The following is a 27,791-nucleotide window of genomic DNA, read 5'->3' on the forward strand; positions in this document are numbered from 1 at the left end:
ACTTTAAAAACCACGTCAGATGCTACTTCTGAGAAGGTCATTTTTGCTTCAGCCCCAGCCATCAACCTGCCATAGAGCAGCAGATACATAGAACTCTCTGTGCTAGGAAAGGGTAAGAGGTAAGAACAAAAAAGTCAATGCAATACTCATGTTTCAATACATAATTATTCAAATAAATTTTAATGATTTCAATTCAATACAACTGAAAAATGTAGTGTCATTAAATAACATTTTCTGCTAATTTCAGAGTACAGGTCTGGAGGCCATTTCCAGGCAGACGCATCACATCCTAAGCACTCAGCTTATAAGTAAGATGACTGCAGTGTCATGGCAGGAGGTGGGGAGGACAATCATCAGCTCAGAGAATTTGGCTAAGATAGGAGAAAACCAAAAACCAATGCAACTAACAAAATAGCTACAGGTATTAGTAAAATAAAAATACAACCCAATGTCCGTGTCTTAAATGACTAGAAAAATACAGGTAAAGTTACAGCAAATAAAGTCTTCACAGAGTTGAGTAACTTTATTTGCATTTAATAGTGATTTCTTAAGACCTATATCCAATGAAACCATTTTAAAAAGCTCTATGAGGAATGGAAGTTGATGTGTCGATGACACTTTCTTTAAAAAAGCTTAGATTTCCGAATGAGCAAGATTCACCTTGGTGGGCAGAGGCCCTGCTTCCTCGTGATCTTCAGTTTGAGACCTAACAATCACAAGAGAAGAAGCTGGGTATCTGCTTAGCTTTTGTTCATTCATAAATTCCAAGTCACCATAGATACTCAGTTTCTGCAAAAGAAAAATCAACACACATCATTAATTTGGATGCTCCAGAATCCTTCCAACTAAGTTTCCAAATAACAATCCCACCCCTAGAGCTCATGGTGGTGCACACTCCCAGTGCTTTGGGAGGCAGAGGAAGGAGGCTCCTTACAAGTTTCAGGCCAGCCAGGCCACACAGAAAGATACAGTCTTAAAACACAGAAAATAAAACAAACAAAAGCAACATGCACAATTCATCTATGGATATTTGGTCTGAAAAATTCTTCTGTATCTTCTAGAATGGAGCACGTGTTTCGGCTGTTTTGTTTTGTTCTTTGAGACAGGATTTCTCTGTGTAGCCCTAGCTATCCCAGCTCTGTAGACCAGGCTAGATATGAACTCAGAGATTCACCTGCCTCTGGAGTGCTGGGATTAAGGGTGTGTGCCACCACCACCTAGCAAGAAGGGAGCATGTTTTATGGATGAGACTAGGTCCCCTGTAGACAACCCAGGGAAGTTTTCCCACACATCCTAACGTAAATCCTTAGAGGTGTAATGACTAAGTACCAAGCAAACGTGCTTTGGTTTAAATGAAGTTAACATGGTTATTAAGAGCTTTCATTCTGGAGTTTTGACGGATGTCTCAAATGACCAAGTCCTCTATATCCTAAAGTCTCCTGTTCAGTAGGGAAATGATTCGTTGCAGCTGTCTAACTTGTCAAGCAAAAAAATGACATGTTCTGCTTTAAATGTCTCTAAGAGCACAGACTATAAATAATACATTCTAACACTAGTAAAACGATCTTCATAAATATATACAACCCCTTATAGTGTTACTTTTAATAAAATATAATAAAGCAGGGTCTGGAGAGACAGTTCAGTGGTTAAGAGCCATTGCAGCTCTTACAGAAGACTTGGGTTCAATCTCAGCACCCAGACTAGGCAGCTCATAACTCCACAAGGAGATATGATCCTTTCTTCTGGTCGCTTTAGGAACTCTGTACACATGGTACACATACAGACAAGCAGGCACACACATACATGTAAGTAAAATTTTTAAAAATTAAGCTACTAAAACAAAAAAAAATGAAAGTAGAAAAGTGGGGTGTTCCCCCAAAGAACTAAGAAAAAAATAAAGAAATTGTCTCACAGAACTACACAATCCAAAAAAGCCATCCTAGCACTGACATCCTGTCATGAGAAAGAACCGAGTCATCTGAGAGGCTGGAGAGATGACTCAGCAGTTCAGAGATGCTACCCCATAGGACCTGGGTTCGGTTCCCAGGAGCCACACACCCACTCACAACCACCAGTACTCCAATTATAGGGGATCCAATGGCCTCTTCTGGCCTTCACGGACTCTTTATACATGGTGCACATAAACTCACACAGGTGTGCATGCATGCACATACACACACAGGCTTACACATACACAAAATACATCTTTAAAAGAGTTATCTGAAAGGGAGGAATTGTGTGAGACCAACAAGTACTTTCCAATCAGTTGAGGGGATGGGAGGGCAAAACATGAAGCGCTGGTCCAAGAGATGTCTGCTTTCCAGTGTCAAAGAGGGCACTGAGGACAGCAGCTCCTGATGCCTGACTTATGACCCCAGGCCAGACAAAAGATCAATGGCTTTGGAGTTAGGCAGGGTGCCCTTTGTGGTTCTACCATTTACTGGTAAATGAAACAGTTTCAAAATTTGCTGCACATTTCCTGTGGGGAGAGTAGGGATGGCAACAGCAGCTGCCTCACAAGGTTGCAGTGAGGATGTAAGGAGCAAACACATGGAAAACACTTAGAACAATACCCAGAAGAAAGGGCTCGAGAGTTGCAATTAAGTTTGGTGAGCAGAAAGTAAATGCTGTGTTGTATTTATCAAGGCAAATTCCACTCAAAGACTGCAATTTAGTCTCGGCAACAGGCAGACCAAAGTCTATGTGTATCTTCATTTTACAGGGTAAGAAGAACAAATACAAAAGGTGGAATGTTCCTTTATACTTGTGAATATGTCACTGCGATTGGTTTAATAAAGAAGCTGACTGGCCTATAGTTAGGTAGGATATGGTTAGGCAGGAGAACCAGACTAATAACAGTGGGAAGAAGGGGCAGAATCTTGGGAGTGAGGAGGAGACACCATGAGATGCAGAGTGAGCAAAATGGGGAGTTCATAGAGGAGATGAATGAGCCTTGGGGCAGCACACAGATAATAGAAATGGGCTCATCTAAGTTGTAAGAGCTGGCTGGAGACAAGCCTAAGCAATTGGCTGAGCATTTATAATTAATATTAAGTCTCTGTGGTTATTTGGGAGCGGCTGCCAGGACACAGAAACTTCCTACAATGAATTAAGAAGGAAGGGACTAGGACTTCACAGGAGTGAGGTCAATAAGGATTTTTTTACTATAGATTATTGATTTATTGCCATGAGTATTTTTTTTAATGTTCTTTTTTATTATTATTATTATATGTACAGCATTCCTTCCATGTGTGCCCGCAAGCCAGAAGGGGGCGCCAGGTCTCATTATAGATGGCTGTGAGCCACCATGTGGTTGCTGGGAATTGAACTCAGGACCTCTGGAAGAGCAGTTAGTGCTCTTAACCACTGAGCCATCTCTCCAGCCCGCCATGAGTATTTTGAGTACATGAAGAAGCTCAAAGGGAGTAGTGGGCAAAGGTAACCTTATGCAAAATACTGAATTCCAACTTTACCAGGAAAAAATAAAACAGCTAAAACCTAAGTGTCTGGGAATATAATTCAGTGATAGAGCATTTGACTAGAATATGCAAAGCCCTGAATTTGATTCCTAAACTGCCAAATACAAATATTAAATAAGTATTTAAACATACACATCTGGGAACCAAGTAAGAAATCAATATACTCGGGGCTGGAGAGATGGCTCAGAGGTTACGAGCACTAACTGCTCTTCTGGAGGTCCTGAGTTCAATTCCCAGCAACCACATGGTGGCTCACAACCATCTCTAATGAGATCTGGTGCCCTCTTCTGGCCTGCAGGCATGGAGGCTGAACACTGTGTACATAATAAATAAATAAATCTTAAAAAAAAAAAGAAATCAGTATACTCATAAATAGACGGGTTCAGGCTGTCTGCTAAGCCTAACTACCTTTGCCTGAATCCCAGGGCCTACCTGATACAAGGAGAAAAATGATTCCCACAAGTTGTCTTCTGACCTCTACACACACACACACACACACACACACACACACACACACACACACACACTACATAATACATAAATAGAGCCAAAAAGCTTTAAAAATAGGTAGATTCTACTGAGATTTATCAACTCTTGAGTAATCTTCCAATAGTGAATTTATTTTTCATACATGGGTAAAACTGTCTACCTTTCAACCTGCTAATCTACATCTGACCACCTATTCTTCAAAGTTCAGGTCACAATACCTTGCCCTGCTCCTCTTATTTAAAAGCTGTATTTGACAATCCCAGCACACAGTGTCTGCTTTCCATTACATTTTGTGCAATTACTATTTGCTCCTCTTATTCACTTTACCAAACCAGGTATAATTCCAGCACTCAGAGACTTGCTATGAGAGCAAGGGCAGCCTGAACTACAAAGTAAATCCTAGCCCAGGAAAGACTACAAAGTAAGATCTTACCTCAAATACCGAGAGGACAGAGGAGAACGAAAGCTAATGATAGACATATGCAGGTGTTATGATGAAACCTTCTGTTGTGTGCTGACTTAGTAAAAGCAAGTGCCAGGTGCTGTGGCCACACCTTTAACCCCGGCATTCGAAAGGCAGAGGCAGGTGGATCTCTGTGAGCTCCAGGCCCATGTGTGGTGAGTTTCAAGACAGCCCTGTCTCAAAAAGCTGAAGGCAAAACCAAAAAGTTCATTGATCGTGAACTTCACTCCAGCCTCAATACCTTCATAGCTAAACAATCATAGAAACATCACCTAGACTTTCTTTTTTTTTTGGTTTTTTCGAGACAGGGTTTCTCTGTAGCTTTGGAGCCTATCCTGGAACTAGCTCTTGTAGACCAGGCTGGTCTCGAACTCACAGAGATCCGCGTGCCTCTGCCTCCCGAGTGCTGGGATTAAAGGCGTGCGCCACCACCGCCCGGCTTCACCTAGACTTTCTAAGGCTACTTCTTCACACATAAAATGGAATAAGACACGCTGTGTGAATCAGGCACAGGGGCTGGAGAGATGGTGCAGTGGTTACAGGCACTGGCTGCTTTTCCAGAAGACCTGGGTTGTATTCCCAGCATCCACATGGTGGCTCACAACTGTCTATTCCAATCCCAGGGGATCCAAACTCTTTCTAGCCTCTGTGTGCACTGCACACACAAGGTATACATATACACATACAGACAAAACATCCATATCCAAAATTAAAAGCTAAAACAAAAACTAGGGATGGTAGTGCTGGCTTGTAATTCCAGTCTTGGATCTTGACTCGAAAAGCAAACAAGGAGGAAAATCGTGTAATAGATATTGCTGGACATTGGGTTGACATACAAAAAAATATTCTACAAATCTTAAAAGAACGAAGTTGACGCTAGTTAGTACCCTGTCCTAGGTTCTGGGAACCTTTACGTGCTATATCATGCCAAAGACTTACCACGGAGTCTATTTTCATTTCCCTCAGTGCTTTTTCCCTATGGCATTTTAGACACAGATCTCATACTTGCTTCAGTTGGATTTGCTGTCAATAGACATTATCCCACATTTAATTACATAAATAGCTTGCTATTCTTGGAGACTAAATTGAATCAGCAAATTACAGCTTTTTCCCCAAACAAACATCCTTTACCTTAACAATTGTTTCTTCAGCTAGTTAAATTTTAATTACCAAAAGGAAGCAAGTCATAATCTCTTTGAGGGTAGGTACCAGAACACAGGAATTCGGAATCAAACAAACACTGGTTTTGTAGCTTCTAAAACAACATCATGGCAATCGATTCCTAATTTTAAGTGGCTCCACAAGTCTTCTCTTACATCCTAGCTTAGCGAGTGCTGCCAGCATTCTCTTCAGTTTCAGAGAAGCAGAGGGGCACTGTGCTCAAGCCAATCAACAGAAATGTCAATGCAGAGTGGGAACACTATGCCTGGGGTACAAACTTTTGGTTTAAGTTACAGAACTTCTCATTCTATTAGCAGGGCCTTGTTTTTTCTAGCTGAACAAGGCACTCAAAATGGTTATTCATGTGGCTCTGTCTTCTAGTACCTAAGGGTTAAAATTAGACTTACCTCAGGGGGAACATACTGCTCCACAGCTGTAGCAACAGCTGCACAACAGATCCAGAGCAACACCATCACCGAGAGGACCAGAGTCGTGGTTAAAATCCACCCAGAGTTACTGCGAAAACAACAGCAACAGCTAGTCACACGCTTCGCACACTTGGAACACAAAACTCTGTGCACTAGCTCTGTAATTATTAACAAAACATATTAGCGCAAGGAAATATTACAGCTAGTTAATTAGAATGATTTGATGTTCTTTCCTCTATTTCTAAAATTTCTGTAGCCTCGCTATATAAATCTTACAATAATTAATAATGATGAAATCAGATAGATTTCAATCAGACTTCCTACTACATATATAAAAATTATCTCAAATTGCTGGGCGTGGTAGCACACACCTTTGATCCCAGCACTCCAGAGGCAGAAGAAGACAGATCTCTGAGTTCCAGGTCAGCCAGGGATACACAGTTAGATCTAGTGCAGTCAAACTGGAGTACAGACTATACCTATAGCATAGTAAGACCCTATTAAAAACATAAACAAATCAAAAGTAATCCCCTCAAATTACTGAAAAGAGCATTTTTATTTACTTTTGGGGGGGTTTAGACAAGATTTCTCTGTGTAACAGCTCTGGCTTCCTGGAAACTAGCTCTGTAGACCCAAGTGGCCTCAAACTTACAGAGATCTACCTGCCTCTGCTTCCCGAGTGCTGGGATTAAAGGCGTGTGCCACCAATGCCTGGACATTTTTATTTTCTTTTGAGATGGGTTTCATGTAGCCCAGGCCTCAAGCTCGGTGTGTGACAAGGCTGACCTGGGACTCCCATGTTCCTACCCCGCTAGAATTACAAGTCTGGGTCACAAACCTGAAGAAAACATTCTAGTTACTAAATTAGACAAAACAAGCACATGTCCTAAAAATTGAACATAATGGTTCTTAATTTGCAGGTTATTGCAATGATATTCATTTAAGAAAATACACCTAAAAGTTAAGGAAATTATGAAATAATCATTTGTTTTATGAAAGAATTCACAACAAACTTCCAGAAATCAGTTTTCCTATAACATTTCAAATATGTAGAGTAAATGGATTATAAAGCATTTTGTGACCATTATATTTTCCTTATGACTAAAAAAAAATCCTAAAGTAGGAGGGCATTTAGGAGTCTCAAGATTGCGACAGTCCCTAATTCTCACTTGTTCATTCATGGCCAAAGGTCCCATATTATGGATCACCACTGATCCATCCACTTTTCTCAACACCTGAAGGAGTGGCAAGCTGGTCACTGTCTCCCAACAAAAGAAGAACGTGAGCTGTAGGAGACTGAGCTGAGCTTGATCCCAGGAATCTACCTGGTGGAAAGAGAACTGTCTTCTGATCTCCACACATGTGCTGTGCCATACACACTCATACCCAAATAAATAAAGCAGTTTTAGTTTACTTTAAAAGAAGCAGATTTTCTGAAAGCATGTAATTCCCCTTTGACGCTAAGTTTTAAATAATTGACTTTAATGAAAAAGCATTCGCTCTCCTTCACAGGGTCCAGTCCTGTCCTAGAGCTCACTGCTCTGGGGGAGGACACATTGGATATCAGCAACTAGCAGAGACAGAAAGCTGGGGCTCATCTCTAAGTGCATCTTTTTTTCTCAGCCTCCACAGCAAAGCAAAGCAGATCCTGTAGATGCTTAGCCATCACCATGACTTCCTCATCTCCCTGCCCACTGCCTACATCCAGCCTCATAATTTGCTCAAGCTCTCCAGCCTAGTCCCTATCTATCGGGATTCAGGAGTCTTCCTGACAACTCTTTTATTCAAATGTAGGACATAAAATAATTCATGTTTATACACACAGACTTGTAGAGAATAAACTTCTAGTTAAAAGTTCGCTTTTTTCTAAGTAAGACATTCAAAAGATTATTTTTAAATTGTTAGGTTAGGGCCGGTGATTGCTCAGTTGATAAGGATAATTGCTGCCAAGCTCTCATGAGTTGATTTTGATCCCTGGAACCCACACAGTGGAAAGAAGGAACCAATTACTACATGCTGTAAATATCCCCTCACCTTCTGACACACAATATGTGTGTGTGTATGTATATATAAATAATTTCAAAATTTCATTATAGTGTCATACTCAACCAAAATGATCCCCTAGAACAATACACTGTGAGACAGAATGGCTTGCAACTTAATCAAAATGTTTGGCACACAATGTAGTAGAAAATAAAATGCATGGCCTTTCTTTGATTCCTTTCCTTTTGTGGGGTAAGGAGAGAAGGAGGGCTCAGTCGGCACTCCTACGAGCAGAAGCAGGCAGCACACTTTGATAAAATCCTCTCTGCTCCTCAGAGTGCCTGACAGTCCTTCCTTGGAGGGAGGGCATAATGTAGCCATCACTCCCACCTCCCTGTTTTCTTCCTGTTCCCCCTAGGAGTTCCTGGCACAGAGTTGACATGTCCTAGCTCTTTTTAGTCTATAGTCCTTACCAATCTCTTCTAACTGCTTATCTGTCCATGTGGATATAAATCCAATTCTTAATCACTCAGACAGACTTTAAAGTTGAACTTTATTTTTAACATAGTGTGTGGGGGTCAGAGAACACCTTGTGGGTGCTGATTCTTTCGTTCCATCATGTGGGTCCCAGGACTGAACTTAGGTTGTCACACTTGGTGTTACCACGAAGTCATCTCCAGGCCCCAGAGCAGCTTAATTTAACTGTCTAGAAAAGACATTTCTTAACACAAGTCAAGAAAGCCCTTGTATGGGCTGGAGAGATGGCTCAGAGGTTAAGAGCACTGACTGCTCTTCCAGGGGTCCTGAGTTCAATTCCCAGCAACCACATGGTGGCTCACAACCATCTGTAATGAGATCTGGTGCTCTCTTCTGGCCTGCAAGTATACATGCAAGCAGAACACTGTATATGTAATAAATAAATAAATCTTAAAAAAAAAGTCCTTGTATGGTGAAAAACTATCTGTTCTGTTTGGGTTTTACTAAGTAGCAGGAAGAGGAGGTTAAGAGAAGAGGCTGGCCTACAGATAAAGCTACAGTGAGGACAGTGACTTCTGTCCTACCCAACAACAGCGTGACTGCAGGTAGCAGTAATGTACTGCTTCAAGATGACTGTGAGAGGATTTCCAGTGTCTAAGTGATGTACATGCTAATTATCCTGTCTGATCATTACATGATGCATACATGTATCAAAATAGCACTTCATACTCCATATATTTATATGTGTCAATTTTTAAAATTTATCATATTTTAAATTGTGAGGAGCAAACATATGCGCATAATGTTTATGCATGCAAATTTCATCATATTTTAAATATTAAATTTTTTTACCCTATTTTAAATTGTGGGGAACAAACATATACATGTGATGGTATAAGCGTGGAAGTCTGAAGACAACTTGTGGAGTTGGTTCTCTCCTTCCACCATGTAAGTCCCAGGAATCAAACTTAGGTTTCTGGCTTGACACCACGTACCTTTCACCACTGAGCCTTTCACTGGCCCACTTTTTGTTGTTGTTGTTGCTGTTGCTGTTATTTTTGAGACAGGGTTTCTATGTGAAACAGTCCTGGCTGCACTGGAATTCATTTTGTAGACCAGGCTGGCCTTGAACTCACAGAGATCCATCTGCCTCTGCCTTCCAAGTGCTGGGATTAAAGGCATGTGCCACCACTGACCAGCAATATGTGTCAGTTTTAAAAATACTACACACAATACCTTCTAATCAGACTCATCATTCAAAAATACAAGTTTGGAAGAGAAGTTGAAAAAAAAAGTCTATTTAACTTTTATTATACTTCTAATATAAAAATTAGAATTAATTTCTATATACATATATATAATTTGTATTTGTTTTTAAATCTAATTAATTTTTTTTAAATAACAAAAACAGGAAGACTGACACAAACCAGGCTTTATCTTTTATATATATTAAAAAACACATACAGAGATAGGCATCGTAAAAAGCTGTCACTTTCTTCATCTTCAAGGTAGTTTCTGTGTGCTTGCGAATTTCTCATCTGCAGATCTGAAATAATAAGTACAGGTATATGAAATATATATCCTAAATATTAAGTTTCACTGACTTCTTCTAGATATGTACAACCTAAAGGTAATTTTTGTGAGTATAATTTGACACAGCTACACGTTAAAATTCCTTTGGCACCCCAAAAACCAAATGGGTATTCTATCATATTATGAATTTCCTGCCTTACTTTCAAATGTTGTTTGTTCTGTAGCCCACAGTGGCCTCGGACTCACAGCCATCTGTCTGCCTCTGCCTTCTGAATGCTGGAATTAAAGGTGTGCATCACCATTCCAGGCTCAAGTGTTTTTGATACTGATGTTTTCTGTTTAATTACATGTGGACTTGAGTAACAGAATCTGTTTTATTCTAATTATAACAGTCTATGTTAGCATTATCTACTCATTCCCACTCAATAAAAAAATCAGTAAGTTAATTATATCAATATGTAAAATAAGGTAGTACATTTTCAAAGATAAACTCTGTTTTAGTCTGATGCTTGATGCTCCTATGATTTAAAAGTCACATCTAGCATAGAAATAAAAAGAGAATAGGGAACTCATACTTTAAAGTTAGTGTCACTATTCAGTTATTTTTTTAAAAATATTTAGTTATTTATTATGTATATAATATTCTGTCTGTGTTTGCCTGAAGGCCAGAAGAGGGCATCAGATCTCATTAGAGATGGTTGTAAGCCACAATGTGGTTGCTGTGGTTGCTGTGAATTGAACTCAGGACCTTTGGAAGAGCAGGCAATGCTCTTAAACACTGAGCCATCTCTCCAGCTCTTTAGTTATTTTTTAGGAAAAAAAACCCCACTGTTTGGCTAGTTCATATTCAAGGCATGCTTTGAAACAGTGTTTAGAACACTTCTCCAGGTGGTCCCCAGGCGAACAGCATCACCAGGACATGGAAATTGTTAGAACTGCAAACCCCCAAATGGATTCCCAGATTCAGTGCATTAGAAAAGTCGGAAGGGGCAATTACAACAGATCTGACAGCTGAGGTTTATCCATCTATTTAGAATAACTTACAGGACATTTTGCTTAAAGATGATTCTCTCAAGTTTGTAGGTTCCTGCTCCAACTGAGGTGCATACTGAATTTCTGGTTTAGACTAAAATGATAATGAAAGCAATTAAGTCATGTGTACCTCAGAAGCTGTTTTCAGTAACAAGTTCTAGAACACATCATCTATAGTATCAACATTTAAATAGAAAAAAGTAACAAGTACAGCACACAAAAAAATAAACATATTAAACACAATATGGGTTTAGAAGTTAAAGTGCCCCAAGTTTGAGCTGAATACTATTTATATTAGTAACTGACAGTATGACCTTAAGGATGCTGGATGCTCATAAGCAGGGATAATATAACTTCGTCAAACTACTTAAAGATTTCAGATAACACAGTCAGTTCTCTATATCACTGCATTTCATATCTATGATTAAACCAATCATGGGGGGAAATATGTACTGAATATGCATAGATGTATCCCCTGTTATTAAACAAGGCAGCATAATAATTATTTGTATAGATTTCACACTGTGTTAGGTATCATAAGCAACTCGGATGAATTAACATGCAGTCACATGGTCCACAACTTTTCAGTTAACTGACTGGATATTCAACAGTAACACTAATAATATTATCACCTAGCAATATTGTAGCCATTTCAGTTCAAGAAAACTTATTGTTAAGTAACCTATAACAACACAGGGAAGGAGTTTGTAGGTTATATGTAAATGCAATATAATTTTATATCAGGGAACTAAATATCCCCAAATATCGGTATCCTTAGAATTCTGGACCAGTAAGTACTCTAAGACAACAGAACATAACTTTCTAGGTCAGCACCTATCAACATCTCATCACACAGGAAATTATTAGACAAGAGAAAAATTACCTCTCCAGAAATGTTATCTTGTCATAATGCCTTTTTTTTTTTTTTTTTTTGGTTTTTCGAGACAGGGTTTCTCTGCAGCTTTTTTAGAGCCTGTCCTGGAACTAGCTCTTGTAGACCAGGCTGGCCTCGAACTCACAGAGATCCGCCTGCCTCTGCCTCCGGAGTGCTGGGATTAAAGGCGTGCGCCACCACCGCCCGGCTTCATAATGCCTTTTTTAGTGTTTTTTTTTTTTTTATATATACCACTATTCATGTTCAAAGTATATGATTATCTTCCTATCTAGATTTTTCATTTAATAAATTTAGTCACTATAAAACCAAGAAGACCAAATAAGAACCACTGAGCTTGGGGTCAGGCTTTCAAGAGACAGAAGGAAAGGTAATTACATTGTGTCCTGCTGCTCAATGTTTCCATGAAGGCCAATTAAGCAGCACTATTTGACAAAAATATTTAAGTGACCAATTACACAGTTCTATGCTGACATACTCATGTAAGACATGTTCCTTGACTATTGCTGTATTTAGGTCAATTTGTGAGGCACAGTTGTCACCTGGAATATAACGATTTTTCCATCATCAGCTTGAAGATAAAAAGTCCATGAAGAGGTGATGAAGCTCTGCGCAGAGTCCATCACGTCACTCCAGAACGACCTCACCAGAGTCAGAGGGAAAAGGAGGTGCATTCTTGGCATCAGGGACATGAGCTAAACAAACAAACAAAAACATTTAAGTAATAAGAAATAAGTAATTTATAATATGTATATGAAAGAGAACAACATACTGGATATGATTCAAATTTTACTGGGAAAGATTACAGATGATTACATGAACAGCTATAATCATCTGCACTAGACTAAACGCTGTTGCTGAAGCAAGTTAACTATAGTAAAGCTTAACATTCCGGGCTACTTAACCTTACCAAATACCTTTATACACAACCCATGACCTCCATCTATCAGGACAACAGGCATTGATCCAAGCCCCCAAACATGGAGACTCTTAAGATCTTATTAAATAAGGATCACCAAACGACAGACTTGAATGGAAAGGACAAATCATCTCATTCTTATCCTTAATATTCCCATAGAAGGAGAAATCATGTCTTAATAAACATCAAAGGAAAAAATATATGCAGAAAATATGGGACTTGCTTACTGTGAATGCTGAGGGGACTCATGGTATTAATACATGTAACAGGTACGACTGACAAGATTTTAACACCAACTGGTATCTCAGTCTACCTCCAATTGTGACTACTTAACTTATTAAGCAACACTGACCCCAGAGCACAGGCTCAGGACATGGACTGCTGTGCTCTAGGAATAACTTTGGTTCATCTTACATCAGGAGAGATATCATCAAGAGCTACTGCAATGCAAAAAACAGCTTTTAGAATGAGATCTGTATCCAGGATCCAGTTTTCCATGTAATAGCTATGAAGTCTTCACAAATTCACTCAACAAGTATTTATTGAGGCTACAAATTTAAAGAAATCAGAGGACCAGCTGTTTTTGTTTTTATTTCGAGATGGGATATTGCTATCTAGCTTAGGCTAAGCTTACACTTGAAATCCTCCAGGAATAACATCCTGAAAGCTGAGTTTACAAGCATGTCATGTCTACATATATCTTTTGTAATCATCAATGAACCCCTGTGTTTAATCAGAACAATTTATATAGAAAAATGATTACCATAGGGCAGCATGTATATGTAAGGAGGGAGACTACTGTAAACAGGAGTGAGGATAGTTAGGACTTTTCAAAGAAAATAACACCTCCCCAGAGTCGGAGATTCACTAGGCACATGGGAATAGGAGAAGAAACACAAAGTATCATGCCAGATTTTTTAAAAAAAATTGTACAAATTCCATGGAGGGAAATTTTGCTCTATTTCTCAAAATTAAAACCTCACAAACTGCAGCAATTCTAGTTTTATGTTCTTATTTATAGATATACTCACAAATATATAAAATATGTAATACTTATAAAAGAAAATATTAGAAAGAACCTTTATGTTCACATACAAGGGCTGCTTTGATTGGATGTAATAGCTCAAGCTGTAATCCTAAAATTGAGGGGAATCAGGAGTTCAAGTCAACCTGGGCTACATGAGATCTTGCCTACCAAAGTCAACCCTAAGACAATGGACTATTGATATCATGATACATCCATTTGGAATATCATATGGTAAAAGAAGTGAAGCTCTTTACTTGCTTATATTAACAAAAATTCATTGACATATCCTTGCTTATGTATAAAATTCTTCAGCATGAGTAACCCTGGCTGCACAGTGGAGCAAAGCCAACAGTCACAGAGGCGCATTCTCGTAGATGGTGAGTACAGAAACAGAGACACACTCTCAGGAATGTACAGACTGTCTCCTGAGCCTCCTACCCAACAGGCTATATTTCTTACACACAACACTGAAAAATTACTGTCCAAAATTAATTTGTTAAAAACATTTTTATAAAAATTGAAACCTTTTTCCTTGTATATAGTTCATGAGGAGTAAGGAACTTTCAGAGATGACATTATAGAGATTTTTGGAAGCTAAACTATGATAGGCCATTTGTACTTAACCTTTATGTAATTTGGAACTACTAAATTACATGATAGAAGGATGACAAGATTTCTGTTTAGAAAGAAAGATATCTAGACCCAGGATAAGGGAAGAACTAATGATGTGGGATTCCTGTCTGTATGCTGTGAATATGTTTTATTACCATTGGTTAATAAAGAAGCTGCTTTGGGCCAATAGCAGGGCATAATATAGTCAGGTGGGAAATCTGATATATATAGAGAGATAGTAGGCAGAGTCAGGGAGATACCATGTAGCTACAGAAGGAAACAGATGCCCAGAAACCTTACCAATAAACCACGAGCCTTGTGGTAAAATATAAAATAATGGAAATGGGTTAATTTAAGATATAAGAGCTAGCTAGCAATAAGTCTAAGTGATTGGCCAAGCAGTGTTTTAATTAATACAGTTTCTGTGTAATTCTTTTGGGTCTGAGCGTCTGGGAATGAATGAGCACACTCTGCCTACAAACTAGAAAGGGTTAAAATGGAAAAACAGTCTGGAAGTTAGTTGAGCAATACAGATGACAAACGATGCTGGTCTGACTCAAGGCAGCAGCAAAGGAGATGGAAAAAGGAGCTTAAATATCAATTTCTCTTTGCCAATGACTGTGAGAAAAAAAATGAGATTATGGGTACAAACATAATTTTTAGCAGGAAAGCATTTTAAGATAGTTTTCCAGGGGGTTGAAGATATAGCTCAGTGGTTAAGGGGATGTACTGTTCTTCCAGAGGACCTGAGTTAGATTCCTAGCACCCATGTCAGATGGCTCAAATCACCTGTAACTTGAACTTCAGGGAATCTGTTGCCTCTGGCCTCTTTAAACACTACACCCATGTACATATCCTCTGACACACACATACACACAATTTAAAAGGAAATAAGTATTTTTTAAAAGGAGGTATTCCCATTAACTTTTCCATCTGCAAACATAATTTTGATGGACAAAAATTAAGTATAAAATCTAACAATAAAATAAGACCACTCTGGCAACAATCATGTCATGTAACACAAGTCAAACACACAATAAGGCAGTTGGAAAGGCAGTATTGTCTCTTACTTGTTCTTGTCTCAATTCAGCAAATGGCAACTGATCCTGGCAGCCAAGATGGCAAGCATATTGCTCATCAGGTTGGGAATATGCTTCCGTGCACGCTGAAAGAGAAAAAGGCAAATTCTTAGAAAGAGGAGTTGGGTGGAAAAGACAAAGGCTGCAAAAGGGATCTGGCATATTATAAGGGTATAAATATATAAAGACATACTTAAATATTTCATCTTTGAACTGCCAAATTTGGCAATAACAGGAAATAGTTTAATAAACTTCTTCATCTCTCTCCTACAAGCCCAGTGTCTCATGTACAAGTCTATTAACGTCATTCCTGGGCTCTGGCTATACAACACATTCACATAAGGGATCCTCAGAGCTGAAGCTTGTGGAGTGGGAAGTACTGGTCTGGTGTCCTGAAGTTGCTACTGAAAGTTTAAAATCATCATTTGTTGGCTGTAGCCCTCAACCCGGGCTGAGGGCCTAACCCCGACTACTGGTTTTTCTAGGCCTTGTATGGGCAAGGTAAGTATCCAACCACTAAGCTATATATTTCTGGTTCCTTTATATTTCTCAGTGAGACAAGGTCTTCCCAAGTTGCCCAGATTGGCTCTGAACTCACTCTATAGTTCAGACAAGTCTTGACCCTTCTTGCCTCAGTCTCTCCAAATAATTGGGATTACAAACCTGTGCCACTAGGCCCAGTTGGATTTCTATAAGTCTGAAATGGAAAAAAAAAAAAAAACACTACCTAATTTAAGAGAGGACCAATAAGGTATGTTAGTTATTTGTATATTTAGGAGTGCTCAGTTGAGAAACAAAGATATCAACATGACAAGGGGTGGGAGTGGGGGAACAAAGCAGTTAGCCTATTACTCTAAATTCTAAGAAAATGGAACTAGAAGATGTTCTACAATAGGGAATTGTAAAGGTTAAAATAGAGTTGGGCTATAGCTCAGTGGCACAACAGTGGCCTGGCATATCCTAGGTCCTGGGTTCGATCCTCAATGCTTAAAAGGCAAGAAAAAGCTGCAATGGGCTCTACCAGATACACTTACTTCCTTTACCTTATTGGTCCTTTTTTCTTGTAGTTTTTCACTACTGCAGCAATTTTATTTTTCTTCTCAACTCTCACATGTACCTGTAAAACACTTCTCAGGGGTTCTAGATAAAATGAACATGCTGTGGGGTATTTGTACACTGTGTGAAAGTGGATTGCTATGGCTGCTGTAATAAAAAGCTGAACAGCCACTAGCTAGGCAGGAGAGATACGTGGAAATTCTGGAAAGAGAAAGGAAAAGGCGGAATCTAGGTACGCGGGAGACGCCAGGAGACATGGAGAGGAAACAGGAGGTGCAAGATGGAAAAGAGGTAACACCACGTGATAGCACATAGATTAATATAAATGGGCTAGTTTATGTATAAGATCTAGTTAGGAGTAAGTCTAAGCTATAGACTGAGTTTTCAAAATTAATAAGAAGTTTCCATCTCATTATTTGGGAGTCGGCTGGCAGAACAGAAAAAGACTCATTACATGACCGTGGCACTATGAATATAAAAAGATGGCCAGTGAGGAGAATGGGCCATAAAAATAAGGTCACAGTATCGCAGAATACAGTGTGAGAGCCATGTCAGGGGAAAGCTGTGTCCCGCTACATTGACCACACTGCAAAAAAAAGGACAAGATTCTATTACAGTTCTTTACAAAGTTAAACATTCACTGTATCTTGACTGTAGGTTTCTTTTATCAAACACATCTCTTTCACCAAAAGGTAAGAATAGTGGTTAACTGGTGACAGAGACTGATTATTTTTACTGGCACGACTGAGAAAGAATACTCTATTAAACACTTCAGAGTCAAAGGCCCAGTTCAGTAAGAACCCTGGAGTTGTGTCAACTGACTGACAGGTTTAGGTAAATAATACCACCATGAAAAGGTAGTAGTGAATTCTGAGTTGGATAATTACCTCTGCATTTGTCTAAACAGAATGCTTGGCTAAACAAAGGAGTCCTATCCATAGCACAAAATAAACACTGTCTCAACACAGATGGATTAAAGCCCATGACATTTTTAGCAGCATCGATTAAAACTTTAATTTTATAATACAATATGGTAGGTGACAAGTTTAAACAGGATGTCTGTAATTTTCTAGGAAAAATACATAAAAGGCATAACTCAAAGAGAGCCCCAATGTTATGCACAGATGATGTCATTAGCATAGCATCTTACCAGATTCACATTCCAATTTGGTCCGATTTAAATCAGTTCCATCATCCACAAACTGACAAATTGAAAACAGCCTGCAACCTCTCTGACATGCATATAGCTCCTCTTCCTGGGAAGTTCAAAAACAAAGACGATTACAAAAAAAAAATTTTTTCTTTTTGCTGGGAAAAAAAAGATCAAGAAGAAAGCAAAGCTAGTGCTTGTTTTAAACTATACATTAAGTTTTGTACTGAAGGGGATGAGGGAAAGATGGTTTTAGTTCCTAATTTTAATTATTTGGTTATAAACAGGATCTCTCATACATACTAGGCTGGTTTCTAACTCCCTACACAATAAATGATGACCTTGTACTTTTGGTTTTAAAGTATTTTATTGCATGTATGTGAATGTACGGAACACCTACATGCGGTATCCAGGGAGGCCACAAAAGGGCATTAGATTCCCCTGGAACCAGAGTTACACACAGTTGTGAGCTGCCAGGTGGATGCTGGGAATTGAACCCAGGTCTTCTGGAAAAGCAGCTAGTGTTCTGAATTGCTGAGCCATCTCTCCAGATCCTGCTTTTGTATTTTTAATACTCCTGTCTCTACCTTTCTGATGCTGGGATTTCATGTGCCATCATACCTGGTGTGTGTGATGCTAGAGACGGAGAACCCAGACTCTGTGCACGCTAGGCAAGCACTCTAACAACTCGGTCCCTTCTCCTTATTTTTCAAGTGATACTATGAGGAAAGTCAAACAGCTGAAAATACCCCCCTTTTCGCATGTTCCGTGGCCACAACTTAGAAAACTTAGGAAAATTAGAACTAGAAATAGCAATGATAAACAATCAGAACTCTGAACAAGGTAGAAAAGAGTTAGCAATTACCCAATGGTCACTCTTGGCATGGTCAGCTACATCCAAATGTAAAATCAGTTTATTAGCAAAAGTATCAGGACCAGCTTCATACAGCAAATGCCAAAACAAAGGCAGAATGGCAAAACGATGGCAGAACAAAGATGAGATGAAGTATGTTTATACAAATATTCATATGCAAGGATTTCTATATGTTTAAAAAAGATTGTTTTAAAAAAATTTGTGTGGGGGCTGGAGAGATGGCTCAGAGGTTAAGAGCATTGCCTGCTCTTCCAAAGGTCCTGAGTTCAATTCCCAGCAACCACATGGTGGTTCACAACCATCTGTAATGGGGTCTGGTGCCCTCTTCTGACCTGCAGGCATACACACAAACAGAATATTGTATACATAATAAACAAACAAACAAACAAATAAATATTTTTTAAAAAAAATTGTGTGTATGTGTGTGTGTGCATGCACACAAGCATGCCCATGTCAGTATATGTGTACCATGTGTGTGCAGGGTTAACAGAAGTTTGTGAGCTGCCACATACTTACAGGGAACAGAGGTGGATCATTCGCAAGAGCAGTAAAGTGCTCTTAACAGCTAAGCCATCCTCCAGTCCCAAAGATTTTTATCTTATTTTTCAATTGGCTGCCTTTAACTGAGAATCCAAACAAGAACAAGAGGGTGACATATAGGAACAGTTACTGTAATCAGCTAGACCAGAATCAATTTTTTTTTCTGGTTAAAAAACAAACAAACAACAACAACAAAAACCAATGCAAGTTACTTTACCTGTTGAAACCTCAAGTTTTCTCAACAAGAAATAAGACAACACTATTATCTCCAAATATAATTCTTGGAGACTGCTAATCTTACCAAAGAGTGTGAGACACGAGGTTCTCAATAAATATTAGTAACATTAACATAATGTTTTCTATTTTTTATAATAATATGTTTTAAAAGTAGAAAATAACAATTACAAGCATTGAGAAGTATGTGTGAAAAATCAAAATAGGATGCCCCCCTTAGGATGGTTCTTTATGCTTAGAAAATAGTAATTGCATAATGAGACTATAAGCAATGAGACCAACAAGCTTTTCTTTCCTTTGATGAATACAGTATTTTAAACAAACTATGTATATGAGGGAGCCCTTGCAACTTTCTGTGTGAACCACTGTGTACCAACTGGCCGGCACCTAACGAGGAAACATGCACACTCAGTTAGCAACCATGGAATACAGCAGTGTGCATTTCTTTCCGGCAGAAGACTTAGTAAGCTAATGTAGCAGCAATAACCCACATGAAGAGATGGCTACAAGCCCAACACGAAGTCAGTTTTATTACACAGCATTGGAGGTGGCACATTTTGTGACCTTGGTTCTAGCTGCATTTATTGCTAAATTAAAAACTACATCTCAGATACGATCAGAATTTACAGTTTACAGGCTTTGTAAACAGCGAAAGAATTCTGTTTCTGGAGCACCACATATTTATTTCCTTATACAGCACACAGGAAGCAGGAAGAAAAAAGAGCTCTTACCATGAACTATACCAGATGACATTTTATAAACTGGTCTGGAACGCTTAATCCCCTGTCTCACTCAGCTCTTGTGTATTGAGATTGCTCACATGTGACTAAATGCCCAGCTCAGACAGTCTTTCTTTTGTTAAACCAACTCCAAAAGTCACCCGGAACCAACATTAGAAAACCATATGGCATGCTGAAGTCTAGTGGGTCTGGAATCAACCCTGAAAACTCAGCCTTACCTCTTACCCTGTACAACCTTGGGGAAGTTACTAACCTCTGTGATTTCTCAGTGTCCTCTCGGTTGTGAATGAGGATAATCTCACATTAATCTTGCACACTAGGAGGGGTTATACATTCATATTACCTTGCACTGATAGATATAACATTAATAATAGTCAATAAACACCCACAATGTGCCAAGAGCTGTGTTAACACAAAGTATTAACACCCATAATGAGTAGGCTGGGGAAATGGCTCAGTGGTGAGGAGCATTGGATGCTCTTTCAAGAGGATCCAGGCTCAGCTCCTAACACCCACATGGCAGCTCACAATTGCCTGTAACTTTAACTCCAGAGGATCCATACCCTCTTCTGATTTACCTGCCCTGCGTTCACATGTATATAGACAGACATGTAGGCTAAACACCCGAACATGTAAAATAAAAATAATCTTTTTTTTTTTTTAAAGAAAAGAGTCAGCTGGGCAGTGGTGGCACATGCCTTTAATATCAGTACTCAGGAAACAGAAGCAGGTGGATCTCTGTGAGTTCGAGGCCAGCCTGATCTACAAGAGCTAGCTCCAGGACAGGCTCCAAAGCCACACAGAGAAACCCTGTCTCAAAAAACCAAAAACCAAAAACCAAACAAAACAAAAGCAAAGAGTCATGTCGGTGCTGGAGAGATGGCTCAGTGGTTAAGAGCATTGCCTGCTCTTCCAAAGGTCCTGAGTTCAATTCCCGGCAACCACATGGTAGCTCACAACCATCTGTAATGTGGTCTGATGCCCTCTTCTGGCCTGCAGACATACACACAGACAGAATATTGTATGCATAATAAAGAAATAAATATTAAAAAAAGAGTCATGTCATATTTTTATTTCAAGTATTTTGTATTCTACAGAATATAAATCCAAATATGGTAAATATTTCATGCTCTATGTATCCCAAGTGACTAGCAAGCTTATAGAAAATGTAATCTTCTAATATAAAGCATAAGGAAAGAGTGCTTCCCATCATAATGACGATCAGCTCAGTGATTTTAGGCCATTAACAACAGTGCTACCTGAACAGTTTTCATGTACATTTTCTTACCCTTAGTTAACGTAGCTAGGTCAAGCTACCTATCCTCCCTTGATTTTGGCTTACTCTGTTTGTGATTGGTCACGCCCTGGAAGCCAGGCTGGCCTAAAACTCACAGCAATCCTCCTATCTCAGTCTCCCAAGTGCTGGCTTACCGGCATGAGCTACACACCTAGTTTGAAGTATTCTCCTACTCAGTGCGACAAGAGCAAATGTGCGCAAACTTGGCTGCACAGCAGGGAAGAAATAGCTACCACTGGTTGTGCTAGGTAGACCTTGTTCTAAATGCATTAGATTAGTTTCAGTCTTCACACTGGCTCTGCACACGTGGTTTTCCTACAGTTCTAAGAAATCAAATGATCAATGGAAACACAGTTAACAGGAACCAGGAAAAAACTACAGTCGTGCATAGTCCTGAAGCCCATACCCTGTAAAGAACTGACCACACTGACTCAATTAGTTTTGTTATCAACATGTCTTATGTTCCTTACATTTAAGCCCAGACATCATACAACTGAATCTTTGAGAACAAAGGGCAAAACTTATTAATTTAAAATATAGACTTACAAACTCTATATCCTTACAATAAATAATTATAAAGTCATTAAAATGAGATTTCTATCTGCCAGTTACGGAATCAGATCAAGAGAGGCAATAGAGACTTTGAATTTATTTCCTTTTTATAACACACCCTGCTTTTTCCCTGTACTGCAATGCACAATAACTCAGAAGTATTTGTATTTCAGCTTCATTATGAACTGGCAGCAGCATACAGCAGACAGCTTGAAGACTCAATTTCTACTCTGCTACTTCTTAGTTATAGGACCCTGGTAAGAAGCTTAACTTTTTATTTCCCTTTTTGTTTGTTTCTTTTGTCTTTGTTTTTTCAAGACAGGGTTTCTGGGTAGCCTCGACTATCCTGGAACTCACTCAATAGACCAGGCTAGCCTTGAACTAAGAGATTTACTTGTCTCCACCTCCTAAGTGCTGGGATTAAAGGTGTGTGCCTCCTTGCCCAGAGAGAGAACAAGTTTTGAGGTGGGTAGAGTGGGCAAGCCTATGACCTCAGTTTTGGCATTTAGGAGATGGAGGCAAGAGAACAAGGAGTTAGTTGGAGGCCATCCTGGGCTATGTCAAGACACTGTCTCAAACAAACACTCCAAAATATGTGTATAATCCGAGAACTCAGACGGTAAGGCAGGAGGACTGTTATGAGTTGAAGGAGATCCTGTCTCAAAAACAAAGTAAATTTAAGTTCAGGACAGACAGGGGGCCAATGATTTGGAATTCTGGTCAAGAACAGCATTAATAGCCTGCGTTTAATCCCAGTGCTCAGGAGGGAGAGGCAGGTGGACCTGAGTTCAAGGCAAGCCTGGTCTACAGAGCTACAGAGTTCCAAGACTGCCAGGGTTGTTACATAGAGAACCTCTGTCTCAAAACAAAAAGAAAAATCCCAGCATTAATAAGTGAACATGACTTATTGATATCACATCAACTATTAGAAAGTAGTGAATGCTATAACAACACTTAAGGCATCGGCCATGGTGACGCACATCTGTAATCCCAGCAGCAATGGGGAGCCTGAGTCAGGAAGATTGAGACTAAACAACCAACCTGGACCACACAGGGAAATCCTGTCTCAAAACAAACAACAACAACAACCACATCCAAGAAAGATTCAGAGGCTCCTGGTATTCATGTCTTTCAAATACATATTTATGCTCCCAGCATCCTGACATACACTACAATTTTGCTAGGAAAACATTTTAAAAGAGGGAACCAAACACTAACATGGTATAGAATAAATCTCAGCCTAATTCTAGGCCGACCAGCACTGATGAACTTTCTTGTAGAAGCCTTTTAATGATGTGAGGTTTATTGACTGAAGTCTGAAAGTCAAAAATCCTTCTCCAGCCCCAAGGATGGCCCATGGCAGGCCTTGACCCTCTGACCTCAGTCCCCTGTAGTCTGCAATTACAGGTGTTCTTTACCATGCTCAGCTCTTCGGTTCTCTCAAGTATTTATTAATTTCTGACAGCAAATTTAAGGCTAATCCTATCTCCTACAATTTTGTGGAGTTTTTTTTTTTTTATGTTTTGATTGTAACAGATGATCCTTAGATGAAAGGCAAACAAAATGCTGGAAGGTACAGAATTTACAATTTTCCATATCAAAGACCCGAAAGCACTTGTCAATATGGAACATTAAGTCACTGGATCTGTCATCATGGTCACTTTGTAGCTAAAGGAGGCGAAGAAGGATAGCCACAATGGTTAAGCAAAGAGCACATAAAAGACGAAGGAAAACGAGGATTAAAAAAACACCAGCGTCGGCGAAAGCGTTTACAAAGCAAGGTGGGGAGGGGTATATGCCCTAATTATATATGGGAAAGGGGTGGTGAGAGTCACCACGCAATTTAGAATGTTGAGTAAACAGAATTCAGAAGGAGCTGAAAAACACGGAGGCAGAATTAAAGGCTAGGCAGCGGCTGCGGGGAGGGGCCAGGGGTAGGAATCCGCCCCTCCTCTAGCTACACAGCGTAGGTCTTCTCCAGGACGGTCGCTTTTCTCGATCCATTCCACGCATTCCTTATTGCCTGCACCGAGTGACGAGGTTGATTTTACTTTATATTTCGTTTGAAGGCAGAAATATAACTAACTGCTGCTGCACGAAGACATCCAGTCCCCTGCGGCAGCGTCTCACAGTCACTCAACACAGACAGGAAGGAAATCCTCCCTTCCAGTGCTGCTCACAACTCCCGAGGCTGACTTCACACTTCAGACCGCAGACGACTGTCAGCCTGTAAGACTCCTGAACACAAAGCGCTCCCGACCCAGAAAGGCGCGCGATCAAGACGGGAAGTCAACATCTTGTGCACGCGTGCACTCGCGCCTTCCTCCCCACCCCCGCGCTGCTAGTAGGTCAGGAGCTCGCCTTCATCCTCATTCTACCCCGGCCAGCGATGCACTCCCCGGTGGCCCCCGCGGGCTCCCAAGGGCTCGCCCTTTTCTCATCTTTGTGCCCCCACCCCCAGCCTAACGCCGAGTCCTGCAGCACAAACTTCCGGCAATTACAGCAGGAGCTGGGTGCAGGCAGGATCCAGGAGGAAAACTGCAGCTACACCGAGGGCTGGGGGAGTCGCTGAAGCGCGGGTTCCCTACCAGGGTCCCCGAGCTGCCACTGCTGTGGGAAGTCGAGAGCTGGGCAGCGAGGGACGAGGGAAGCCCTGTGTCGATGGGCCCTACCTACCTTAGGGTAGGTGTGCAAAGGGTAGGTCAGCTGACAGGCCCGGTGACAGGACGCCGTGTCCCCCAGGACCGAGTCAAACGCCTCGGCCGCTGCAGTCCCCGAGCCTCCGGCCAGCGCCATGGTCAGCAGCAGCAGCGGCGGCAGCCCCAGCTGGGCCTGGACCCAAAGCTTCCCCTTCGGCGCCGCCATCTTGTCCGCCTCTGTCACAGCCGCTTGGCTTGTTGCTGTTTTCTTTTCAGGGTTTCTCCTTCTTCCGGGCCAGCCCCTTTCCCCGCCCCTCCGGCCAGCGCTTCCGACTCGGCGAGCTCCTCGGCTCCGCCCAGGCCCGCCCAGGCTGCCCGCCTCTGGGACTGGGTGGGCATGAGGACCCTGCCAACCCTCTCGGTTTTGGGCACCGAGAGGCGCCCGCCTCCTTCTCCGCGAGGCCGACTGGGGCCTGTAATTCGCCTCCTGCAGCCACTGCCGCCGCGCGCCTCGCAGTGCGTTCTGGGAAGTGTAGTTCTCGGGAGTCACCACCGAGGACCTGGGCCCGGCAAGAAGTGTACCAATTAATTCCGAAGCGTGGCTGGACTGGGAGGGTCTCAGAGGTCAAGAGACTAAGCTGTAGGCAGGCTGAGGTTTCCGGTGGGTTTCACGTCGAGCTGTGATTCGATAACCCCTTTCCAAGCTTCCGAGTCCTGGGGGCAAGGGAAGGATGGGGTTCTTGCTCATGGATCTGGTTGGGGTCCTCTGACCACCGAGCAGTGGTTTCTGGAGCTGCTGCTGAATTATGCCGAGGTCTGGAGATGGTTGTTGGTCTTAAAGTAACTCTTGGGACTGGGGCTGCCATGGAGCGGTTGTATCCTCTTCCCTTGATAAGCGTGCCTTTCTGGAAGCAAGGAACCTAACCCAGGAAGTAAACTTATTGTATGGTTTCAGTTTTTGAAAAATGAGTTCCTCTCTGGGGAGGAAATCTTACTTCCTGTAAATACCACCCAAGAGCCCCCATAATCCAGGAGTGTTTTTAGAAAATCCATTCGTGTCACTTCTGGGAATACACATCGCAGTCTTAATGAAGTTTTGCCCTGTTTCTTGATCAGAATACACCTCCATCACCTGAAGGTAGTCGGAGCCCCCTAACAATGGATAAATTTGTCATCCGAACACCCAGGATCCAGAATAGCCCACAGAAGAAACAGCTCGGAGGAAAGGTTTACAAGCAAGCCACGATCGAATCTTTGAAGGTGAGAAGGGACCTGGGACCACAGAAAACGTGCAAAGGACTGTGATAATGAGACAATGCCAAAGGGTTCTACGGTGGGGACCATGAGGGACATTTCAGGGACCATTTTTTCCTCTTTCTCATGTACTCTGTACAAACCTTTATCAATTCCTGTACCTCTGCTACCCTGTATTAATTCAATTACTCTGGCTTTCGGGTATGGTTGCTGGCCAATAGGATTACCACCCCCTTGATTAAAAGACTGTTTTCTTCGTGTAGCCCTGGCTGTCCTTGAACTAGCCCTGTAGTCCAGGCTAGCCTCAAACTCAAGAGTTCTGCCTGCCTCTGCCTCCCCTACACTGTACCACCACACCTGGGTAAGATGTATTCTTACGATGTGTACCAGTGTCTATGTGTGGGTATGTTCACTAGAGCTTTGGAGCTCTTTGGAGCTAGAGTAACAGTGATTGTGAGCTACCTGAGGTGGTTGCTGGAAACTGAGCTAGGGTCCTCTGCAAGAGCAGTATATGCTCTCAGCCATCCCTGAGCCATCATCTCTCCAGCCCCAAAGTTTTTAAGGACGATTAAAAGTTTCAAGTAGGATTCTATCTGCTCTAGAGACAAACCTAAAGAGCAAGTGAGGAGGCTTTATTGTGCTTTGGAATCTTATTAGCCAGAATTGTAGCATAGGGCTCCACAGCTCCACCTAGGACCACAGGGATTTGAATGTGTTATTTGCTCCCTGGAATTAGGTTTGCTTCCAACTAGTTAAGAAGAAGTGAGGAGTATTCACAAATAGGTATTGAAGCTAAGTGTGCTAGTGCACATTTGTAGACCGCACACTTAGAAGTCTCATGCAGGAAGATGGAGAGTTCAAGAGCATAGACGTTACATGGCAAGGCTCTCAAGAAAAGAAATGAAATATATTAGGGGTGTGGCTTAGTGGGAGAGTGCTTGCTTGCCATGTGCGAAGCCCTCCAGTCAGCCTCCATCACCACACCAAAAAAATTTAAGAAGCAACAATCGTGTAAATGCTAAATTTATTATGATTGTGCTAAAGACAACTTGCAGTGAATCTCTGGTCACCTTGTGCCTCTTCTGCATTCTGATTTACTTTTAGCTTTTCCCAGTTGGTTTCCCTATACCTGAGATTCCTAATGTTTGTGCTGTCTAGAGCTCTGCCTTGGTTTGAATTGTTTATCCGGGGTAACCATACCCATCCCTAAGTGCTCTGGCTGTACCTTCAGTCTCTGTTTCTGAAGGTGAGAGGGGATCTGGGTCTAGAAACAGTGGTGGTGTGGTAGCATTCTGAGTACTTGGTTTAGATCCTAGTGGTATTCGTTTCCTAGTGCCCCCATTTGTAATCAGTCTTTTTTGGGGGGCCACTAGCTCACAAAAAAAACCCACAAAAACACGAAGTTATATTAATTATGAAAGCTTGGCCTTGACTTAGGCTTGTTTCTACTAGCTCTTTAATTAACCCATTTCTATTAATTTACTTTCTGTCTTGTGACTTTATTACCTCCTGTCCATATTGCCCATTCTGCTTGCTTTGCATCTCCTAGCGTTCCTCTTATTTCTCTCTTCTTCCTCCCAGCATTTTTGCTCCCAAAATCTTAGCTAGCAGCCAATCAGCTATTTATTAAACAAATTCAAGTGACAACTCTTTACAGTGTACAAAAGGATTATTCCACAGCACCCATACTCTAACCAGATCTGTATTAGAAAGCAGTGAAGAGGGGCTGCCCAAATGATTTGGGGTGGGGACAGTGCTGGAATCAAACTCCAGGCATCTTGACTGCTGAGTAAGGGCTCTACTATCAAGCTGTATCTAGATCACCAGCCTCCGTTCCACTCTGTTCTTTTGCATCTACAATCCCTTTGCCAGGAATGCTCT

General features: G+C 41.0%; 2 protein-coding genes across 4 annotated transcripts in view; one reads left to right on the top strand and one right to left on the bottom strand.

Annotated features, from left to right (window-relative positions):
* Nucleotides 1-255: 255 nt before the first annotated feature.
* On the bottom strand, nucleotides 256-24,947 carry Tmem59 (transmembrane protein 59). Of its 2 annotated transcripts, XM_038332814.1 has the most exons (9): nucleotides 24,694-24,947; nucleotides 17,781-17,886; nucleotides 15,566-15,660; nucleotides 12,480-12,632; nucleotides 11,058-11,139; nucleotides 9,945-10,026; nucleotides 6,000-6,108; nucleotides 661-789; nucleotides 256-371 (listed from the first exon to the last, which is right to left on the bottom strand). In XM_038332814.1, exons 1-9 carry the CDS (start codon nucleotides 24,880-24,882, stop codon nucleotides 354-356), a joined length of 963 nt encoding a protein of 320 aa, XP_038188742.1. In that variant the 5' UTR covers nucleotides 24,883-24,947; the 3' UTR covers nucleotides 256-353. The 2 variants fall into 2 exon arrangements, with proteins under 2 accessions (XP_038188742.1, XP_038188741.1); XM_038332813.1 differs by lacking the exon at nucleotides 256-371 and having other exon boundaries at nucleotides 498-789; nucleotides 24,694-24,946.
* A 151-nt stretch (nucleotides 24,948-25,098) lies between these two features.
* Tceanc2 (transcription elongation factor A N-terminal and central domain containing 2) overlaps nucleotides 25,099-27,791 on the top strand; it is a 37,530-nt gene continuing 34,837 nt past the window's right edge. The window contains exons 1-2 of one of the 2 annotated variants that reach the window (XM_038332816.1): nucleotides 25,099-25,300; nucleotides 25,773-25,916. In XM_038332816.1, the coding sequence (XP_038188744.1) occupies nucleotides 25,815-25,916 (102 nt within the window). In that variant the 5' untranslated portion in view covers nucleotides 25,099-25,300; nucleotides 25,773-25,814. Of the gene's footprint in view, nucleotides 25,318-25,772; nucleotides 25,917-27,791 lie in introns of both variants that reach the window. The other variant, XM_038332815.1, reaches the window with a different exon arrangement.

This window comes from Arvicola amphibius, chromosome 6 (assembly GCF_903992535.2).
Source record: "Arvicola amphibius chromosome 6, mArvAmp1.2, whole genome shotgun sequence".
NCBI lineage: Eukaryota > Metazoa > Chordata > Mammalia > Rodentia > Cricetidae > Arvicola > Arvicola amphibius.

Bases quoted from the DNA above. Each gene is read 5' to 3' on its own strand.
- Tmem59 (XM_038332813.1), bottom strand. From the start codon at position 24,882: ATGGCGGCGCCGAAGGGGAAGCTTTGGGTCCAGGCCCAGCTGGGGCTG. The intron at 12,633-15,565 runs GTAAGAGACAAT...TTGTTTGTTTAG, and splicing joins CTGAATTGAGACAAGAACAA to CTCATGTCCCTGATGCCAAG. The intron at 10,027-11,057 runs GTAAGTTATTCT...TTATTATTTCAG, and splicing joins ATCTTTAAGCAAAATGTCCT to ATCTGCAGATGAGAAATTCG.